The 23,058-nt window shown below is 31.5% G+C and overlaps 1 protein-coding gene and 5 non-coding genes across 6 annotated transcripts; 1 reads left to right on the top strand and 5 right to left on the bottom strand.

The window, feature by feature from the left end:
- Nucleotides 1-581: 581 nt before the first annotated feature.
- On the bottom strand, nucleotides 582-654 carry Trnav-aac. The gene has a single exon. It is a non-coding gene; the product is annotated as a tRNA-Val (tRNA).
- A 2,236-nt stretch (nucleotides 655-2,890) lies between these two features.
- Nucleotides 2,891-2,963, bottom strand: Trnav-cac. Its single transcript has one exon. It is a non-coding gene; the product is annotated as a tRNA-Val (tRNA).
- A 3,310-nt stretch (nucleotides 2,964-6,273) lies between these two features.
- On the top strand, nucleotides 6,274-7,152 carry LOC124456930 (zinc finger MYM-type protein 1-like). The gene has a single exon (XM_047007234.1). It carries the CDS (start codon nucleotides 6,274-6,276, stop codon nucleotides 7,150-7,152), a length of 879 nt encoding a protein of 292 aa, XP_046863190.1.
- Nucleotides 7,153-13,257: 6,105 nt separating this feature from the next.
- Trnav-aac lies at nucleotides 13,258-13,330 on the bottom strand. The gene has a single exon. It is a non-coding gene; the product is annotated as a tRNA-Val (tRNA).
- Nucleotides 13,331-16,429: 3,099 nt separating this feature from the next.
- On the bottom strand, nucleotides 16,430-16,502 carry Trnav-cac. Its single transcript has one exon. It is a non-coding gene; the product is annotated as a tRNA-Val (tRNA).
- Nucleotides 16,503-22,408: 5,906 nt separating this feature from the next.
- Trnav-aac lies at nucleotides 22,409-22,481 on the bottom strand. Its single transcript has one exon. It is a non-coding gene; the product is annotated as a tRNA-Val (tRNA).
- Between the last annotated feature and the right edge of the window lie 577 nt (nucleotides 22,482-23,058).

Raw genomic sequence — 23,058 nt, 5'->3', positions numbered from 1 at the left:
ATTTAACAAAAGGCCGAACAGATCCAATTTAAGGAAGGAGGAGGAGGAGACGAGATAGTAAAAGCCTTGAGACAAGTAGTTTCCATGCCAAAAATCAAATATATGCACTTTGAGGGTGATGCATTAAATTATGCCTCCTTCATGCATAATTTTGAGACTTGCTTAGAAAAGGACAATCCAGATAATTCTACTAGACTTCAACTCCTAATACATTGCACTGGTAAAGCATGTGATGGTATTGAGAGTTGTGTTAACATACCTGCCCAGGAACGTTATAATATCTCGAAGAACACATTGTAAGAAAATTTTGGCAAACCGCGCATAATTGCAAAGGCTCATGTTCTAAAGTTGATGAATTTGGCACTATTGAAGCAAGCAGATGGACCAAGTTTGTTGGAGTTAACTCGACATCTGGAAGTGGCAAACAGAACCCTTGCTACTATGTGGCCAGAATATGAAAGCGAGCTGGACCATATGAACACCCTATGCGAATTAAATCGTAAGCTACCACTATTTATGAGAGTTAGATGGACAGAATGTTCTGTTTTTATTATTACAAATTACTTGCATTTGTTATACATTGTTTCTGCTCAGGATTGAACTGAGGGCCTTGTGCATGTTAAACACATGTGATAACCACTACACCACAGAAACAACTGATTTTTATCTACTAAAAAAGAAATGTATCATATAAGAGTTATTAATGTTGCAAATATATTTTAGAAAGAATATAATTTAATACAGAGTTTCTTCTTTATGTGATATCACATGTATTTTAGTTATTTCCAATCAGTTTTAAAAATTTTTATCCAATTTTTTAATACAAAAGTAAAACACATGTCACTATTTATGTATAATTCATACAATAATGTATAAAAATAAATTCAATGTTTTTTCTTTATTAAACAATAAATGGAGCAAAATGCTTTTTTAAGTTTTATGCAAATACAATACATATGTCATCATTTAAGTTATAAATAAATGAACAAATTTAAATATACTTGACTTAATCACAATGCAGTGACAATCTTTGACATGTAAGACACCTGTGACATCACTTATAATGCAAAAGCAACACAATTAAAATTGTATGTTTTCCAACACTTAAAGGATTTGAGCTTCACAAAGAACAACATGTGTACAGAAAAAATCAGATTTGAATTGTGGTTACTCTGTTATATGCTGAGAAGTTAAAATGTTCACTTCTAAAATTTATTTCTCATTAAAGTTTGTAGCTACAACAATAAATTAACAGTACATTGTTTAAAAGATATAAATGGACTTAACATTTTTTCCTTAATGAAGATATATGGTATTCATGTAATAATGCAACTCAATCTATTAATGGATTTTGTCAATGTTTAAGTGAAGACAAATTAATCATTTATAAACGATTTCCAAGTAACGTAAAATTTTATTTATGTATTAAATTGTGTAATATACTTGTTTGATTTCATTCTCATTTTGTAAGACGCCATGAACACTATGTCAAACAATATAAAATAACTTTTAAGCTCAAAAAATAAACAAATACTCATTTTAAAAGCTATTTGTAAATGCATAATCTTCAAATAATATTATAATATATATTAAATACTACACTGCCATTTTTCTGCATTGCCATTGATTCATATTTATTTAATATTAAACTGTAAGTGTTCTCTATTGGCATAAGTCATGTTTCATTCAATCCAAATTACTTGCATTGACCAAAAGTACAAAAACTTGCTATAAGTTGTTTTTTCTCAGTATACAGCTGAAGGCGTTTTTCATGTAAACCACACATGCAAAAAACCATTACACCACATAAATGACTTCTTTTTATATTGCCTATTAAAAAAGAAAAATAATATAAGAACAATTCATTTTTCACATATATTTTAGAGTTAACATTATTTCTTCTTAATTATTACCAATGTTTTAAATATCTACAACAAGCTTTAAAATTTTCAGCTCATTTCTTTGCAAGTATAAAATACATGTCATAACTTTATATACTATATACAAATATGCATACAAAAATAAATTAAAACTACTTTCTTTAACAAACTATAATTGGAATATGTGTTTTATCCAGATTTTTTGCAAATACAATACATATGTCATAATTTAAGTTAGAAATAAAACAAACAATTTAACTATAGATGTTTTGACTCTTTATCATAAACGCCCGTGGTGACAGCCGTTTAAATATAGAAATAATATATTCAAAGATGTATGTTTTCCCTTACTTGAAAGAAGTAAGATTAACTAAGAGCACTATGCATACTGAAAATCAGTTATGAAATGCAATTACTCCATTAAATGCATATTATGTCAATTAAATTGTCTGATTCTATAACTTTTTTCTTCTTCAATTTAGTAGTTAGAATGATAAAGTAAAAGTACGCTGCTTAATTATTATATAAGGTCTAAATGTTTTTTTCTTTTGTCGAATATATGTGATACTCACTTTATAATAAAACTAAATCTACTATTGGGTTTGTCAATGTTAATATAAAGAAAATATAATCATTTTTAAGTGATTGACGAATAACCTAAATATTTCTTTGCATATGAAATTGTGTAATATCTTAGCTTATTTGGTTTCTGCTTTTCTAACAACCAACAAAAACATTGTACAACATTAAATCACATAAAATTTATACCTAAATGAGTTTTGAGTTACAAAATATACAAAAAAAAAACATTTGGAAAATTATTTATAAATCGATTATTTTTATTTTCATCCATAATTTAAATTAAATGTTAAATTGTCCTTGTTCTGCATTGGCATAAATTCAATAATTAATTAAAATTTGTTTGTCAATCTTTTGCATTGCCATTTAGTTCTGTTTCTATTAATTCAAATTACTTGCATTGTACAAAAGTCCAAAAATTTGCTATACATTGTTTCTGCTCAGGATCGAACTGAGGGCCTTGTGCATGTGAAACACATGTGATAACCACTACACCACAGAAACGACTGTATTGTTTCTACTAAAAAAGGAGCAAATCGTATAAGAGTTATTATTGACTAGCCGATCATGTCATTATTCTGTTAATTAGTTTATTAGTAGATCAATTTATTTATTCTCACTTGGAATTTATTTATTCTCACTTGGAATTTATTTATTCACACTTTCCGAATTTATTTGTTCGCACTTCTCGAATGTTGCTTCCATTTGGGAAACTTTGTTTACTGTGAAATAATATGAAATTTTATAATTCACAACAGCAAAATGGCAGAGGAAAATGTTACTTCATCGACCGTTCAGCGTGCTGCAGAAGCTTTGCGTACTTTGCAGACGCTTAATACTACTGATATTCAATGTCTTGCTTCACTGTCATCATCGTCACCTCAAACTACTACGTCGAGGAATTCTTACAACTCAGTTTCACTGTTACGAGAAGAACTTTCGCAGCGTTTCCCAACTCTGAGGAATGGTATGCCACATCGTTCACGATCAGTTGGCGGTCAAAGTTTGTCAAAAAGACGACGCACACCCACTCGATTCGTATCATTCTTGGTAAAGCGAGGAAGGCCAGCAAATAGATCTATTGCTTACAAAGATGTTGTCATAATTCCAGATCCCCAAACCTCCAGAGTGCCAACTTACAAGAATCGTGTTGAATTGAAAAAAAAGGGCTAGTGGTTTCAGAATTTCCATTTGACAAATTATAGTAAAAGTACGTTAAACAATATGTTTCTTATGAATTTGTTCTATTTTGTTAGTGCAATTTTACAATAAACTGTTTTTTGTGCTTTGTCTGTTAAAATGTTATGAGAATTTACTTTAATCGATATAACTGTAGGCATGCTATGGAGAACTTATCTCACCCAAATTTGCAAGTGGGGTTGAATTGACCGGTGTGTTAGTATTAAAAATGGCAGTGCAGGGCTGTGTTTACGTGCGATTGTTGGAAGAATACAATTCTATTGATGATGAAAGTGATGATGAAATGTTACAAGAAAGCTACATGGGTGATTTTCAAGGTATTGGCTACAGACCAGTGGCGGATCTAGGGTACCTCAAGACCCTCACGCGAGGTACATAAAATTTTCAAGGAATTACGTAATAATTGAGATCATAGGTTTTAGTCCAGTTAACTGAGTTAAGTTACTATTTGCGATCAGCGTTCAGTATGTGATCGCAAAATACTCAAATCTGATTCCAGTTTTTATAGTTTGCTTTTTGAAGCAAAGCGATTTTTTTGAGGTACTTGTCAGCGGCTACTGAGGTACCCAAGCTTGAATGAGCATTTTGATTGGCTAAAACTTGCAGTTACCATGGTTTCTGAAGGACTTGAGGAAATTTTGAAGTACCAAGGAAAATTTTGAGGCATAAGGAGAATATTTTGAGGCACTAGCTGGTTTTTGACCTTGAACTTTGTTTGGAATAATGTCTATGATTGGTTACGATGTTCCATGTTTATTCTAACAGTGCATTTTATTGGTGCATTTTATCAACTCCCTCAAGTACAGCAAGCGTACCTCACTATTTTCGACTTTCGACTTTCGAGATACTAGTTTAGTTAACATTTACCGCACGCAATTTCTTCTGAAAATGGATAGAGATTGTTTTCTAGAAGCCCAAGAGGCAATGAACAGCAACAACAAAGAAGCTCTGTTGCTTCTGTACAACGAGCTACGCGGGCAGTTGAATTCAAAGCCAAGATGTTCATCTTACTTGCTTCGATCAAAACTGGGCAATTCACTGTACCGGCATATTGTCGCTGAGACATATATTCCAAGCAGTATGAAATCGCAGGGAAAGATCTACACTGCATTCAGGTAACGATGTGTTGATATGGCTGTTCAATTTAGCTTTTATTCTACTTCTGTCCGATTACGATGCTTTATCTGAATTTTTAATAAGCTTGTCAATATCTGATGTTTTGTAATTATATTTTGCATTACTTGCCAGTGCAGAAATCCTTCGTTTACCAATCGAAGTTTGTATTTTATTCGAATAATTAAATAAGCAAATAATAACTTATAAATTTAACTGAAATACTGGTATACTATTTATGTAAGGAAAATTAAGAATCTGAATGAATAACTTTATATGGCAATGTTACATGTGCTTAGCTGTTTTTAAATACGTAATATAACATTATTGGATGTTTAATATTTAAAGTTACGCTGTTTAGTACAACACAAAAGAAATTTAAACTAAAGAGGGATTATTTTGAACCTTGTAGATCTCAAGCATCAGGGAATTGTCTTTACAGCTCAGTATCTTTGCTGCTTGTAGGAGACAACAGCTTAGTAAGTATTTTAAGAATACTGACTTCCCTTGAGCTATACCTTCATTGTGATTTTTACAATAAACATCCTGCATTTTCTTTGGCAGTGACTGAGCACCATGACCTTAGTCTTGTTAATCTTTTGCCATTATCAGTATTGGCCTCATGTTTAGATTCCGCTTAAAGAATGAGGATTTAATTAAGCAAGAAGCTATTTTAAATTGTTATGATGGTACCTGGTCACCTTTCTTGTGTATTCTGGGCTTATCATCAGTTATTGGTAATGAAATATTTACTTATTATCCAGATTGTGGGGACATAAGACCCAAATTACTTTTAATAGACATGTAAACCCTCGCTTGGCAAATGAAGCAATTGTGAAGGATGTTGCTGTTCACATATTATTCTGCTATGAAGGCAAGGTTAAGTCTGGCGAGCTTTTGCCAAACCATTATGTTCCTCTTCTTTGCTCAACAAAAATGAAAACATAAAGTGTGTAACAAAAAGCGCAAGCATCCTGACAACTCTTCTCTACAAGAACACCAAGATATTAAGCGATTCTTCCAGCTGTCTTGCATTGATAAACCTTCTAACAGTAATTTTAAAACTGATAAGTCTAGCCTTAGCACCTTATCTATTGACAAATTGACAAGTCTTCTTCTCTTGATGCAACTTGCTACAAAAAACCCCCTTCTGATAAAATAGTGTCATTTAGTGAGGCTTCTTCTCTTGTTGACTGTCATATTCCCCTTAATTTTGATGTTGCAACTTTCAGAGAAAAAAGAAAAGGCATGAGCGATGGGGAAATTTACAATCGCATAGTAAATGTTTATAGACCAGATGAAAATTTTGAATTCCCAAAAACGAATGGAAGATCTTTTCGTTATGATTGGTTAGAAAGGTATGAATGGTTACGTTATTCTCCATCCTTGGATGGGGGTTTTTGTTTGCCATGTGTCCTTTTGGTGATAATTTTAAAGATAAGGCCTCAAAATTTCCAACCTATTCTCTCAGCCACTTCGTCGTTGGACAGATGCATCCAAAATGCTAAAACGTCATGATGGCAAAGAGAGTGATGGCAAAATGAGTTTTCATGGTTTGAATGGTTTGCATGCTTCTACTTTTCCAGTTTATTCTGCCTTCAAATCTAACATGTCTGGTAAAACAAAAGGCATTAATGTTATTATTGATTCTAAGGTTAAGAAAGAAGTTGAAGGTAACCGGGCTAAATTAAGTTCAATTACCGATACGGTCTTAACATGTGGTCGTTTGGGCTTAGCCTTTAGAGGTCATCGTGATGATGGGCACTATCATCCTGAAACTGGTAATTTTTCTGTAGGTGGTGTTGGGAATTTTGTTGAACTTCTTAATTTTAGAGTGCGTGCTGGGGACAAGGTGTTAGAGAACCATCTGAATTCATGTGGTAGGAATCAGACGTACATTTCTAAAACTTCCCAGAACAAGCTTATTAAATGCTGTGGTGAAGAAATAACAGATAAAATCATTTCTGACTTAAAAGCAAGCAGGTTCTACTCTGTAATTGCTGATGAGGCTCGAGACATCTCAAATACTGAACAGATGTCTCTTGTTTTATGCTTTATCGACCAAAATATGGATATTAGGGAGGAGTTTGTTGTATTTCTTCCTTGTAAATGGGGCTTAAAAGGTGAGCAGCTTGCTAAGGTTGTTCTTGATGCTTTAGGCAACCTTGGTCTTTCTATTGCTGATTGTAGAGGACAGGGATATGATGGGGCAGGTGCTGTTGCTGGTCATATTAATGGGATGGCTGCTCATTTGCGTCGTTTGAATGATAAGGCTCTTTTTACCCATTGCTACAGCCACAGATTAAATTTAGCGATTTGTGAGTCTATTAATATAATGGATGTAAAATCGATGCTCAATAGAGTTAAAAAAAGTTTCTGATTTTTTTAATATTTCCCCTACACGACAAATACCTTTAGAAAAGAATATTGACCTTCATGGTTCTTTATCAGCCGGTAGGAAAAAGAAATTAATAGATGTGTGTCGAACTAGGTGGGTTGAGAGAATCGACGGCTTAGATACTTTCCAGCAGCTTCTTATTCCTGTTTTTTAAAACGTTGAGAGAAATGAAGAAAAATGTAGATAAAGATCACAGTCTCAATGTTTCTTCGGATGCCTCTGAACTTCTTGATCTTTTGGAAAAGTTTGATTTTGTTGTTGCCCTGGTTATTTGTAGAAATGTGTTTGATTCTACAATTGGTGTTACTCAGCTTCTTCAAGGGAAGAGTATTGACATTATGGATGGTTTACATCTTATTACATCGTTGAAAACTTTTGTTGTTAATGTTAGGAATTCCATTGATAAGTATCACGATACATGGTCTGAAGAGTCTCTCGCACTGGCTCGAGAATTAGATATTGATGAAGCAAAGCCAAGGACAGTGGGAAGACAGACAACACGAGCTAATGTCCCCTATAAAACTACATCTGAGTACTATAAAAGAATTTTTTCTATTCCACTTGTTGACCACTGTCCTTGGCTTTGCTTCATCTGCCAAACTCTGCGTTGAAAGCTCGTTTCAATACTGATAGCGTTAATGTGTACAATGGGCTTAGCATTGTACCATATAAAATGATTTCTCTTCTTAACAATGGCATGAATTGGAAAGAAAAATTCAAAGTTGTTTCCAATTTTTATCACGATGACCTACCCAATCCATTGGCTTTGGACTCAGAGATTTTGCTTTGGGAAACTTATTGGGTTGATTACGAAGGAACCATTCCAGACTCAATTTCAGCAACTTTAAAAGCTTTAAAATTTGAAGGCTTTGAAAACATCAAAATTATTCTTCGTATTCTTGGAACCCTTACTATCACATCTTGCGAATGCGAACGCTCTTTCTCAGTTTTGCGCGAATTGAAAAATTATAAGCGAAGTACGATGGTTTCAGAGCGTCTAAACGGTTTGGCCATGATGAGAGTTCGTCAAGAAATTGTGCCCAAAACGTCAGAAGTTATCGACAGATTTGCTATGGATAACACAAGATTAAAGTTCGTATAGTCATTATTAACAACAATCAAACATCAAACATGAAAACAAGAAACTTAAAATAATAGCATCATTAAGGCAAAGTTTCGCAAACATTTAACTAAATGGCAGTCAAGTTGACTGTCCATGTCTGGCTGCTTTTTAGAAGCATGCCTAGGCATGCTGATGAGCTCTGATATTGAGCGAAACAGTCAGAATTATTGATTATATTAAGTGCTTCTTTAATCCGACATCCTTGTTTTGCCACTGCTTCTTTTAAGCGCCGCCCCCTGTTACCGCGCTGCGGTACTAAAACGAGCACTCATAGTAATGCTACTTTGAGGGAGGTAAACGATTGGCCTGTATCCGCCACTGCTACAGACTACAGTGTACTTGCTTGTTGCTTTGTTGCTTCTTTGTTTGAAGTTTTATTGTTTGTTTAAGAAAGTAAAATGAGTATAAGAAAGTTTGAACTATGCAATACATTTTTCACGATGCAATGATATTGTACCTGCAAATTAGATATGACGCACAAATTGATGTTAAGTTTTTTCTTGACATAAGTGCGTATTTATTTGATTTAGACAATCAAAACAAACCAAGTACAGAACACCTACCCAATGCTTCAATTTGTGAAGATGAGATAATTGTCCAGGAAAACATTTCTGCTGGCACTGGTAGTAAACTTAAGCATAATGCTTATTTTTTAAACACTGCTCAATTTTTTCACCCTCATATTTAAATTTTATTTAGATGAAGTAATTGATGTTCAAAACCAGTCGGAAACTGTTCCCATACGTGAAATCGTGGTGAAAAGAAGTGACATAGTGAAATCTCTAATATCTGAATTTGAAGATCACAAAATTCACAAATTCGTTTTGGTGTTTGTTTTCATGGGGAATAACGGAGTTCTAGAAGATGGGAAAGGCGCAGGAGTTACACGGGAAGTTTTAAGCCTTTTCTGGCGAAAATTTTCTGTTGCACAGTCTATTGGTGCATCAGAAAAATTTCCGTGCATTCGCCATGATTACCAAATTATTGAGTGGCGATCCGTTTCAAGAATTTTAGTTTATGGCTATAAGGAAGAAAGATATTTTCCTCTTTTTTATCAAAAGTATTTATTGCAAGCTGCATATTTGCAGACGACAAGGTAACAGCTGATTCCTTGCTTGATTCATTCAAAGAGTACATTTCAAAGGATGAAAAAGATATAATGATGAAATGTCTGGAGAATGAACTTAGTCCAAAAGACGATGACGTCTTGGAGCTTCTGAGCAGCTATCATTAGGGAGTTTTAGCAAGAGTACGACTACGAGAACGAGTACGAAATTTGACCGTGTAAGGGAATGGCACGAGGAAGTTTGTTGTCGTTGTCGCTTCGTCAAAATTTTGCTTTAGTTGTAAACAATAGAACGAGCCTATTTATTGTGTAAAACACCGACGTTTGCGAAGCAGCTACGGCTCTATTTGTCAATAATGATATCAAAGAATCGATAATACTGGTTTTGCGAGAGTATAGGACTCTTTAGACTGAAAAATCTTCACTATTTTAAGTTTTATGTACGATATATTTGTACTATTTTATTGTTGTTTACCTTTCACTTTGCGTACGAAATACATGAAAGTTTTGCAGGTCATATTTTTCTTTTTAATGTACATCTGCGCTCAAAAAGGGTTCTAAATTAAAGCCTGGATGCTCGAAAATAGTACTGTAAACTAATTTCTTACAGAATGAAGAAATATACCTACTTTCTTTGCTTAAAAAGACATCGTAGTCGCGACTACGAATTTTTTACAAAACATCGTACTCAGATTGATGACGGCTACGTGTTTTTGTTGTCGCAACAATGTTTTCGCGCCAAATTGACGTGAATCGTACTCGTAGTCGTACTTGTAGGCTCTGCTAAAACTCCCTATTGCTACAGAAATCCAACGAAAGAAAACATTCACGTTATTTTTGAAGAATTGGCCCATCAAGAGCTAATCCAAAATCCCCGCTTCGTTGCTAATTGTTGGAGCAAAGAGTTGAGTGGCTTTAATCAATTCAGTAGTTTTTCAAGCTTCTCCAGCATCTACTCTGAAAAGAGAGCATCATCCAAACGTATTATCAAGCTTATAGAAGCTGATCCAAAAATATGGATTTCATTTAAAGGATCAAACTCTCCAGAATCCTCTAACTCACAGAATGCCTTTGCCAAAAAGCTGAGAACACCAGAATATATATCTCGATGAAGCCTTTCGACCCTGGTGTTATGCACAGAACTACCAGTTATAATGCTCCCTCTTCCCAAGCCTCGATTCTCGAGCATAAAATGAGCAACTTCCATATTCTCCAAACCGTGGTCACTTCGAACTCTAGATGGCAAACCGAAATGACCTAGTTTTTTCTCAGTATACAACTGAAGGCTTTTTCATGTTAAACACACATGGGATAACTGCTACACCACATAAATGACTTCTTGGAGTGTTTTATATTACCTATTAAAAAAGAAATAAATAACATAAAAATATTTCATTTCGCACATATATTTTAGAGTTAACATTATTTTATACTAAGTTTCTTTTTAATTGTAATATTACGTATGTTTAAATATCTACAATAAGCTTTCAAACTTTTTAGTCATTTTATTTGCAAGTACAAAATACACCTCATAACTTATATATACTATATACAAATATGCATACAAAAATAATTTAAAACTACTTTTTTAACAAACTATAAATGGAATATGTTTTTTTCCAGATTTTGTGCAAAGACATAACTTATGTCATAATTTAAGTTATAAATAAATGAACAAATTTTAATATGCTTGACTTAATAACAATGCACTGAAAACAGTTTGCATGTTTATTAGGCCTTTCACTAGACTATTATTTTCTGCAAGGCGTTCTATTTAACAATCACTAGTTGCATTGTATTTGCAAATACAAACAGAATGTAACCAACATGTCTTTAATTATATAATTACATGAATGTTAAAATTGGTTCATGTGTCATGCTTACTGGTTATGATAAATATCTTTTCATATGATCAAAGCTTGTTTAAATGTAAATCTGAAATAATTTAGTTTAGAAATTATAATGATCATCAGAAAAATTACCTAGTGATTATGAAAAATACTTTGCTGTTTTGCCAAATTTCAAGGTTCATCTGCATACATAGGAAGACATTTTTACTTTATAGAAAATGCTTTTCATACATCAATAGCCCTTTGGAATTTATGGCAAACAATCTGGTATGAGCCATAGATTAACACACCTTTACATCTCTACATGAGGTGTTCAGTTAGAAAAGGGGACAATATGTGACATGGGACAACATTTCATGTATGTGAAATACTCAGGTTTAATACCATTCCAGTCAAATTGTCAAAATAAAAAGCTTCATGGATCAGAAGACTCAAAATCACATGTTATAGTAAACAGCTTCTCATGTAATCAAAGAAATCACTAAAGAAATCATACCTAAACGTCCGTCGGCAACAACAATTTTAGAATCATCAATCTGCTTAGCATACCCATATTGACATAAATCGCATCATATATTCGCTTAAATTGACTTTGATATATTACATTCATGCATACAGTTCACTTGTCCTTTACTTACAATTTTGGATGTAAATTTCTGCTGATAAAACTCAAAACAATTTTGCCTTTCTTTTGAACATCAATGACTCAAATGTCGCTGAGATCCTGCCAAGCATTTACAATTTATCCATAAATTTTTCACTCTCTTGAAAAAATTTGCAGTTTCGAGAGCAGCATTCATGTCAATATATGAATTTGTAAAAGATTTCCATAAATTTCATCTAATTGTAGTTTAGTTTCTATCATGTTTACAAATATTACTATGAAACGATCAAACATTCAATTCAGACAGTGAGCTTGTCTTTGTCAGTTCAGTTGGCTATCCGTCGAAATCCGTCAAACCAATCACAATAAAACAAAAATTCAAATGAACCAATTGTAAGATAGCAATTGGACTCCCTCATACGTCCGCCACCCCTCTTATCGGTCGAGACCATTCCAGACTGTCCACTGACCTGGCCATTGACCAATAAAATAAGCGTTTTTGGCGTTCATAGACGCCTTTATCATTCAAACCATTCAAGCCACCACGCTTATCAGTCGGTTATTCCAGGTCAATTAAAATTCAACTGATCTGGTTACCAACGAGATATTCATTGCATTAGTCATTAGTTTTCAATAATAAATAAAGCTGGACTCTTATCACGAAGTAAATGGGATAACAAAGTAATAATATTTAATGAATTTTTAATTAATATGAATAGGTAATTTTTGAATTTGAAACATCAGTCACACGACAGATTTGACATACAAATATAGAAAAATTATATTCAAAGATGTATGTTTTCCCATACTTAAAAGAAGTAAGATTAATTAAGAGCACACTATGTATACTGAAAAATAAGTTTTAAAATGCAGTTGTTAGATTAAATGCTTGGTTATTTCATTAAAATTGTCTAATTCCATAACTTTTTCCTCCTCAAATTTGTAGTTACAGCCATAAATTAAAAGTACACTGATTAATATTTAAATATGGACTAAATGTTTTTTTCATTTCTCGAATATATGTGATATTTACTTATTAAATTTGCTAAAGCTACTATCGGATTTGTCAATGTTTATATAAAACAAATAGAATCATTTTTAAGTGATTGACGAATAACATCAATATTTCTTTCCATATGAAATTGTGTAATATCTTAGCTTATTTGGTTTCTGCTTTTCTAACATGCAACAAAAACTTTCTCCAACATTAAATCACATAAAATTTAGCTAAATTAGTTTTGAGTTACAAAATGGGCAAAAAACAATTGGAAAATTATTTATAAACTCATTAGTTTAATTTACATTCATAATTTAAATTAAAGGGTAAATTGTTCTTGTTCTATTTGGTATGAATTCAGTAATTATTTAGAATTAGTTTGTCAATCTTCGGAATGACCATTAGTTTTGTTTTTATTATTACAAATTACTTGCATTTGTTATACATTGTTTCTGCTCAGGATCGAACTGAGGGCCTTGTGCATGTTAAACACATGTGATAACCACTACACCACAGAAACAACTGTATTTTTATCTAGTAAAAAAGAAACGTATCATATAAGAGTTATTAATGTTGCAAATATATTTTAGAAAGAATATAATTTAATACAGAGTTTCTTCTTCTTTATGTGATATCACATGTATTTTAGTTATTTCCAATCAGTTTTAAAAACTTTTAGCCAATTTTTTAATACAAAAATAAAACACATTTCACTATTTATGTATAATTCATACAATAATGTATAAAAATAAATTCAATGTTTTTTCTTTATTAAACAATAAATAGAGCAAAATGTTTTTTTAAGTTTTATGCAAATACAATACATATGTCATCATTTAAGTTATAAATAAATGAACAAATTGAAATATACTTGACTTAATCACAATGCAGTGACAATCTTTGACATGTAAGACATCTGTGACATCACTTATAATGCACAAGCAACATAATTAAATTGTATGTTTTCCACCACTTAAAGGATTTGAGCTTCACAAAGAACAATATGTGTACAGAAAAAATCAGATTTGAAGTGTCGTTACTCTGTTATATGCTGAGAAGTTAAAATGTTCACTTCTAAAATTTATTTCTCATTGAAGTTGGTAGCTACAACAATAAATTAACAGTACATTTTTTAAAAGATATAAATGGACTTAACATTTTTTCCTTAATGAAGATATATGGTATTCACATAATAATGCAACTCAATCTATTAATGGATTTTGTCAATGTTTAAGTGAAGACAAATTAATCATTTATAAATGATTTCCAAGTAACGTAAAATTTTATTTTCATATTAAATTGTGTAATATATTTGTTTGATTTCATTCTCATTTTGTAACACGTCATAAAAACTATGTCAAACAATGTAAAAAAAGTTTTAAGCTCAAAAAACAAACAAATAATCATCTTAAAAGCTATTTATATATGCATAATATTCAAATAATATTATAATATAAATTCAATAGTACAGTGCAATTTTTTGCATTGCCATTAATTCATATTTATTTAATATTAAACTGTCAGTGTTCTCTATTGGCATAAGTCATGTTTCATTCAATCCAAATTACTCGCATTGACCAAAAGTACAAAAACTTGCTATAAGTTGTTTTTTCTCAATATACAACTGAAGGCTTTTTCATGTTAAACACACATGGGATAACTGCTACACCACATAAATGACTTCTTGGAGTGTTTTATATTACCTATTAAAAAAGAAATAAATAACATTAAAATATTTCATTTCGCACATATATTTTAGAGTTAACATTATTTTATACTAAGTTTCTTTTTAATTGTAATATTACCTATGTTTAAATATCTACAATAAGCTTTCAAACTTTTTAGTTATTTTATTTGCAAGTACAAAATACATCTCATATCTTATATATACTATATAGAAATATGCATACAAAAATAATTTAAAACTACTTTTTTAACAAACTATAAATGGAATATGTTTTTTTCCAGATTTTGCGCAAAGACATAACTTATGTCATAATTTAAGTTATAAATAAATGAACAAATTTTAATATGCTTGACTTAATAACAATGCACTGAAAACAGTTTGCATGTTTATTAGGCCTTTCACTAGACTATTACTTTCTGCAAGGCGTTCTATTTAACAATCACTAGTTGCATTGTATTTGCAAATACAAACAGAATGTAACCAACATGTCTTTAATTATATAATTACATGAATGTTAACATTGGTTCATGTGTCATGCTTACTGGTTATGATAAATATCTTTTCATATGATCAAAGCTCGTTTAAATGTAAATCTGAAATAATTTAGTTTAGAAATTATAAAGTATATATTAAATACTACACTGCCATTTTTCTGCATTGCCATTAATTCATATTTATTTAATATTAAACTGTAAGTGTTCTCTATTGGCATAAGTCATGTTTCATTCAATCCAAATTACTTTCATTGACCAAAAGTACAAAAACTTGCCATAAGTTGTTTTTTCTCAGTATACAGCTGAAGGCATTTTTCATGTAAACCACACATGCAAAACAACCATTACACCACATAAATGACTTCTTGGGGTGTTTTATATTGCCTATTAAAAAAGAAAAATAATATAAGAACAATTCATTTTTCACATATATTTTAGAGTTAACATTATTTCTTCTTAATTATTACCAATGTTTTAAATATCTACAACAAGCTTTAAAATTTTCAGCTCATTTCTTTGCAAGTATAAAATACATGTCATAACTTTATATACTATATACAAATATGCATACAAAAATAAATTAAAACTACTTTCTTTAACAAACTATAATTGGAATATGTGTTTTATCCAGATTTTTTGCAAATACAATACATATGTCATAATTTAAGTTAGAAATAAAACAAACAATTTAAATATGTTTTGACTCTTTATCATAAACGCCCGTGGTGACAGCCGTTTAAATATAGAAATAATATATTCAAAGATGTATGTTTTCCCTTACTTTAAAGAAGTAAGATTAACTAAGAGCACTATGTATACTGAAAAATCAGTTATGAATTGCAATTACTCCATTAAATGCATGTTATGTCAATTAAATTGTCTGATTCTATAACTTTTTTCTTCTTCAATTTAGTAGTTAGAATGATAAAGTAAAAGTACGCTGCTTAATTATTATATAAGGTCTAAATGTTTTTTTCTTTTGTCGAATATATGATACTCACTTTATAATAAAACTAAATCTACTATTGGGTTTGTCAATGTTAATATAAAGAAAATATAATCATTTTTAAGTGATTGACGAATAACCTAAATATTTCTTTGCATATGAAATTGTGTAATATCTTAGCTTATTTGGTTTCTGCTTTTCTAACAACCAACAAAAACATTGTACAACATTAAATCACACAAAATTTATACCTAAATGAGTTTTGAGTTACAAAATATACAAAAAAAAAACATTTGGAAAATTATTTATAAATCGATTATTTTATTTTCATCCATAATTTAAATTAAATGTTAAATTGTCCTTGTTCTGCATTGGCATAAATTCAATAATTAATTAAAATTTGTTTGTCAATCGTTTGCATTGCCATTTAGTTCTGTTTCTATTAATTCAAATTACTTGCATTGTGCAAAAGTCCAAAAATTTGCTATACATTGTTTCTGCTCAGGATCGAACTGAGGGCCTTGTGCATGTGAAACACATGTGATAACCACTACACCACAGAAACGACTGTATTGTTTTCTACTAAAAAAGGAGCAAATCGTATAAGAGTTATTATTGACTAGCCGATCATGTCATTATTCTGTTAATTAGTTTATTAGTAGATCAATTTATTTATTCTCACTTGGAATTTATTTATTCTCACTTGGAATTTATTTATTCACACTTTCCGAATTTATTTGTTTGCACTTCTCGAATGTTGCTTCCAATTGGGAAACTTTGTTTACTGTGAATTAATATGAAATTTCATATTTCACAACAGCAAAATGGCGGAGGAAAATGTTACTTCATCGACCGTTCAGCGTGCTGCAGAAGCTTTGCGTACTTTGCAGACGCTTAATACTACTGATATTCAATGTCTTGCTTCACTGTCATCATCGTCACCTCAAACTACTACGTCGAGGAATTCTTACAACTCAGTTTCACTGTTACGGGAAGAACTTTCGCAGCGTTTCCCAACTCTAAGGAATGGTATGCCACATCGTTCACGATCAGTTGGCGGTCAAAGTTTGTCAAAAAGACGACGCACACCCACTCGATTCGTATCATCCTTGGTAAAGCGAGGAAGGCCAGCCAATAAATCTATTGCTTACAAAGATGTTGTCATAATTCCAGATCCCCAAACCTCCAGAGTGCCAACTTACCAGAATCGTGTTGAATTGAAAAAAAAGGGCTAGTGGTTTCAGAATTTCCATTTGACAAATTATAGTAAAAGTACGTTAAACAATATGTTTCTTATGAATTTGTTCTATTTTGTTAGTGCAATTTTACAATAAACTGTTTTTTGTGCTTTGTCTGTTAAAATGTTATGAGAATTTACTTCAATCGATATAACTGTAGGCATGCTATGGAGAACTTATCTCACCCAAATTTGCAAGTGGGGTTGAATTGACCGTGTGTTAGTATTAAAAATGGCAGTGCAGGGCTGTGTTTACGTGCGATTGTTGGAAGAATACAATTCTATTGATGATGAAAGTGATGATAAAATTTTACAAGAAAGCTACACTGGTGATTTTCAAGGTATTGGCTACAGACTACAGTGTACTTGCTTGTTGCTTTGTTGCTTCTTTGTTTGAAGTTCTATTGCTTGTTTAAGAAAGTAAAATGAATATAAGAAAGTTTGAACTATGCAATACATTTTTCACGACGCAATGATATTGTACCTGCAAATTAGATATGACGCACAAATTGATGTTAAGTTTTTTCTTGACATAAGTGCGTATTTATTTGATTTAGACAATCAAAACGAACCAAGTACAGAACACCTACCCAATGCTTCAATTTGTGAAGATGAGATAATTGTCCAGGAAAACATTTCTGCTGGCACTGGTAGTAAACTTAAGCATAATGCTTATTTTTTAAACACTGCTCAATTTTTTCACCCTCATATTTAAATTTTATTTAGATGAAGTAATTGATGTTCAAAACCAGTCGGAAACTGTTCCCATACGTGAAATCGTGGTGAAAAGAAGTGACATAGTGAAATCTCTAATATCTGAATTTGAAGATCACAAAATTCACAAATTCGTTTTGGTGTTTGTTTTCATGGGGAATAACGGAGTTCTAGAAGATGGGAAAGGCGCAGGAGTTACACGGGAAGTTTTAAGCCTTTTCTGGCGAAAATTTTCTGTTGCACTGTCTATTGGTGCATCAGAAAAATTTCCGTGCATTCGCCATGATTACCAAATTATTGAGTGGCGATCCGTTTCAAGAATTTTAGTTTATTGCTATAAGGAAGAAAGATATTTTCCTCTTTTTTATCAAAGGTATTTATTGCAAGCTGCATATTTGCTGACGACAAGTTAACAGCTGATTCCTTGCTTGATTCATTCAAAGAGTACATTTCAAAGGATGAAAAAGATATAATGATGAAATGTCTGGAGAATGAACTTAGTCCAAAAGACGATGACGTCATGGAGCTTCTGAGCAGCTATCATTGCTACAGAAATCCATCGAAAGAAAACATTCACGTTATTTTTGAAGAATTGGCCCATCAAGAGCTAATCCAAAATCCCCGCTTCGTTGCTAATTGTTGGAGCAAAGAGTTGCAATTGTTGAGTGGCTTTAATCAATTCAGTAGTTTTTCAAGCTTCTCCAGCATCTACTCTGAAAAGAGAGCATCATCCAAACGTATTATCAAGCTTATAGAAGCTGATCCAAAATCAGAGGCAGAGCGCACCTGTGTGGAACATCTCAATAGATTCATCAAATCATTAGATGATAACATGTTGGCAGGGTTTCTCCAGTTTGTCACTGGCAGCGATATTATTACTGTCGCAAAGATCACATTGTCGTTCAATTCCAACGATGGTCATTTGCGTGGCATTGTAGCTCATACGTGTGGACCGCTATTGGAGTTGTTGTCAACGTACCAAACATACAACGAGCTTGTAGAAGAATTCACAAACATTCTTCGAAACTCGGCAGCCTGGTCTTTTGTAACAGCCTAATATGGATACTTGGCTAAAATACTTTCTTAAGAACTCTTAATTACAGTTTTCTGTGTGAAAGATTTGGGGTGCTAAGCCTTTTCTTTTTGCAAGTTGCATAACGAGAGTTTCGTGAACATGTGGTGTTAATAAAAGTGATTTTCCTGTTGTTTTTACTTAGTTTATTTAGCTTTTAAATGTTGAATGACAACAATAACTAACAACATAACATAAAAGTTTCTTTTCCATTCCCAACTTAACGATCACAGTTTTCTTCAAGGAATGATCTTTGTTCTGCTGTCATATTGATCGATATAGGAGGAATATTAACTTGATAATGGCTCTCGTCAATTCGGTAGTGGCGCATCTATATCAATTCCTTAGTTTTGTATTTCAGCCTTATTCATAACGCCATCGATTCCTGAGTATTCTGAATTTATATTCAGCAGAACACCAGAGGTAAAGAGCTGCAATGGTGTCATGTTGTTCTCTGAAGACAAGGGATGGTTTTGCCATTGTGAAATGAACTCTTTTAAACATTTGTTTATCCGTGGATGTAAACAAAATGTAAGGCAAAAATATGGATTTCATTTAAAGGATCGAACTCTCTAGAATCCTCTAACTCACAGAATGCCTTTGCCAAAAAGCTGAGAACACCAGAATATGTATCTCGATGAAGCCTTTCGACCCTGGTGTTATGCACATAACTACCAGTTATAATGCTCCCTCTTCCTAAGCCTCGATTCTCGAGCATAAAATGAGCAACTTCCAGATTCTCCAAACCGTGGTCACTTCGAACTCTAGATGGCAAACCGAAATGACCTAGTTTTTTCTCAGTATACAACTGAAGGCTTTTTCATGTTAAACACACATGGGATAACTGCTACACCACATAAATGACTTCTTGGAGTGTTTTATATTACCTATTAAAAAAGAAATAACATAAAAATATTTCATTTCACATATATTTTAGAGTTAACATTATTTTATACTAAGTTTCTTTTTAATTGTAATATTACCTATGTTTAAATATCTACAATAAGCTTTAAAACTTTTTAGTCATTTTACTTGCAAGTACAAAATACATCTCATAACTTATATATACTATTTACAAATATGCATACAAAAATAATTTAAAATTACTTTTTTAACAAACTATAAATGGAATATGTTTTTTTCCAGATTTTGTGCAAAGACATAACTTATGTCATAATTTAAGTTATAAATAAATGAACAAATTTTAATATGCTTGACTTAATAACAATGCACTGAAAACAGTTTGCATGTTTATTAGGCCTGTCACTAGACTATTATTTTCTGCAAAGCGTTCTATTTAACAATCACTAGTTGCATTGTATTTGCAAATACAAACAGAATGTAACCATCATGTCTTTAATTATATAATTACATGAATGTTAAAATTGGTTCATGTGTCATGCTTACTGGTTATGATAAATATCTTTTCATATGATCAAAGCTTGTTTAAATGTAAATCTGAAATAATTTAGAAATTATAATGATCATCAGAAAAATTACCTAGTGATTATGAAAAATACTTTGCTGTTTTGCCAAATTTCAAGATTCATCTGCATACATAGGAAGACATTTTTACTTTATAGAAAATGCTTTTCATACATCAATAGCCCTTTGGAATTTATGGCAAACAATCTGGTATGAGCCGTAGATTAACACACCTTTACATCTCTACATGAGGTGTTCAGTTAGAAAAGGGGACAATATGTGACATGGGACAACATTTCATGTATGTGAAATACTCAGGTTTAATACCATTCCAGTCAAATTGTCAAAATAAAAAGCTTCATGGATCAGAAGACTCAAAATCACATGTTATAGTAAACAGCTTCTCATGTAATCAAAGAAATCACTAAAGAAATCATACCTAAACGTCCGTCGGCAACAACAATTTTAGAATCATCAATCTGCTTAGCATACGCCATATTGACATAAATCGCATCATATATTCGCTTAAATTGACTTTGATATATTACATTCATGCATACAGTTCACTTGTCCTTTACTTACAATTTTGGATGTAAATTTCTGCTGATAAAACTCAAAACAATTTTGCCTTTCTTTTGAACATCAATGACTCAAATGTCGCCATGAGATCGTCTTTGCCAAGCATTTACAATTTATCCATAAATTTTTCACTCTCTTGAAAAAATTTGCAGTTTCGAGAGCAGCATTCATGTCAATATATGAATTTGTAAAAGATTTCCATAAATTTCATCTAATTGTAGTTTAGTTCCTATCATGTTTACAAATATTACTATGAAACGATCAAACATTCAATTCAGACAGTGAGCTTGTCTTTGTCAGTTCAGTTGGCTATCCGTCGAAATCCGTCAAACCAATCACAATAAAACAAAATTCAAATGAACCAATTGTAAGATAGCAATTGGACTCCCTCATACGTTCGCCACCCTCTTATCGGTCGAGACCATTCCAGACTGTCCACTGACCTGGCCATTGACCAATAAAATAAGCGTTTTGGCGTTCATAGACGCCTTTATCATTCAAACCATTCAAGCCACCACGCTTATCAGTCGGTTATTCCAGGTCAATTAAAATTCAACTGATCTGGTTACCAACGAGATATTCATTGGATTAGTCATTAGTTTTCAATAATAAATAAAGCTGGACTCTTATCACGAAGTAAATGGGATAACAAAGTAAGAATATTTAATGAATTTTTAATTAATATGAATAGGTAATTTTTGAATTTGAAACATCAGTCACACGACAGATTTGACATACTCCAAATCCGCCCGTGGTGATAGCCGTTCAAATATAGAAAAATTATATTCAAAGATGTATGTTTTCCCATACTTAAAAGAAGTAAGATTAATTAAGAGCACACTATGTATACTGAAAAATAAGTTTTAAAATGCAGTTGTTAGATTAAATGCTTGGTTATTTCATTAAAATTGTCTAATTCCATAACTTTTTCCTCCTCAAATTTGTAGTTACAGCCATAAATTAAAAGTACACTGATTAATATTTAAATATGGACTAAATGTTTTTTTCATTTCTCGAATATATGTGATATTTACTTATTAAATTTGCTAAAGCTACTATCGGATTTGTCAATGTTTATATAAAACAAATAGAATCATTTTAAGTGATTGACGAATAACATCAATATTTCTTTCCATATGAAATTGTGTAATATCTTAGCTTATTTGGTTTCTGCTTTTCTAACATGCAACAAAAACTTTCTCCAACATTAAATCACATAAAATTTAGCTAAATTAGTTTTGAGTTACAAAATGGGCAAAAAACAATTGGAAAATTATTTATAAACTCATTAGTTTAATTTACATTCATAATTTAAATTAAAGGGTAAATTGTTCTTGTTCTATTTGGTATGAATTCAGTAATTATTTAGAATTAGTTTGTCAATCTTCGGAATGACCATTAGTTTTGTTTTTATTATTACAAATTACTTGCATTTGTTATACATTGTTTCTGCTCAGGATCGAACTGAGGGCCTTGTGCATGTTAAACACATGTGATAACCACTACACCACAGAAACAACTGTATTTTTATCTACTAAAAAAGAAACGTATCATATAAGAGTTATTAATGTTGCAAATATATTTTAGAAAGAATATAATTTAATACAGAGTTTCTTCTTCTTTATGTGATATCACATGTATTTTAGTTATTTCCAATCAGTTTTAAAAACTTTTAGCCAATTTTGTAATACAAAAATAAAACACATTTCACTATTTATGTATAATTCATACAATAATGTATAAAAATAAATTCAATGTTTTTTCTTTATTAAACAATAAATAGAGCAAAATGTTTTTTTAAGTTTTATGCAAATACAATACATATGTCATCATTTAAGTTATAAATAAATGAACAAATTGAAATATACTTGACTTAATCACAATGCAGTGACAATCTTTGACATGTAAGACATCTGTGACATCACTAATAATGCACAAGCAACATAATTAAATTGTATGTTTTCCACCACTTAAAGGATTTGAGCTTCACAAAGAACAATATGTGTACAGAAAAAATCAGATTTGAAGTGTCGTTACTCTGTTATATGCTGAGAAGTTAAAATGTTCACTTCTAAAATTTATTTCTCATTGAAG

The sequence above is a fragment of the Xenia sp. Carnegie-2017 genome, unplaced genomic scaffold (assembly GCF_021976095.1).
Source record: "Xenia sp. Carnegie-2017 unplaced genomic scaffold, XeniaSp_v1 HiC_scaffold_6, whole genome shotgun sequence".
NCBI lineage: Eukaryota > Metazoa > Cnidaria > Anthozoa > Malacalcyonacea > Xeniidae > Xenia > Xenia sp. Carnegie-2017.
Note: the sequence above shows the minus strand (reverse complement) of the source record. Positions and strands in the feature narration are given on the sequence as shown.

What these genes read in the sequence shown, in the direction of transcription:
- LOC124456930 (XM_047007234.1), top strand. Translation starts at nt 6,274, where the DNA reads ATGCTAAAACGTCATGATGGCAAAGAGAGTGATGGCAAAATGAGTTTT.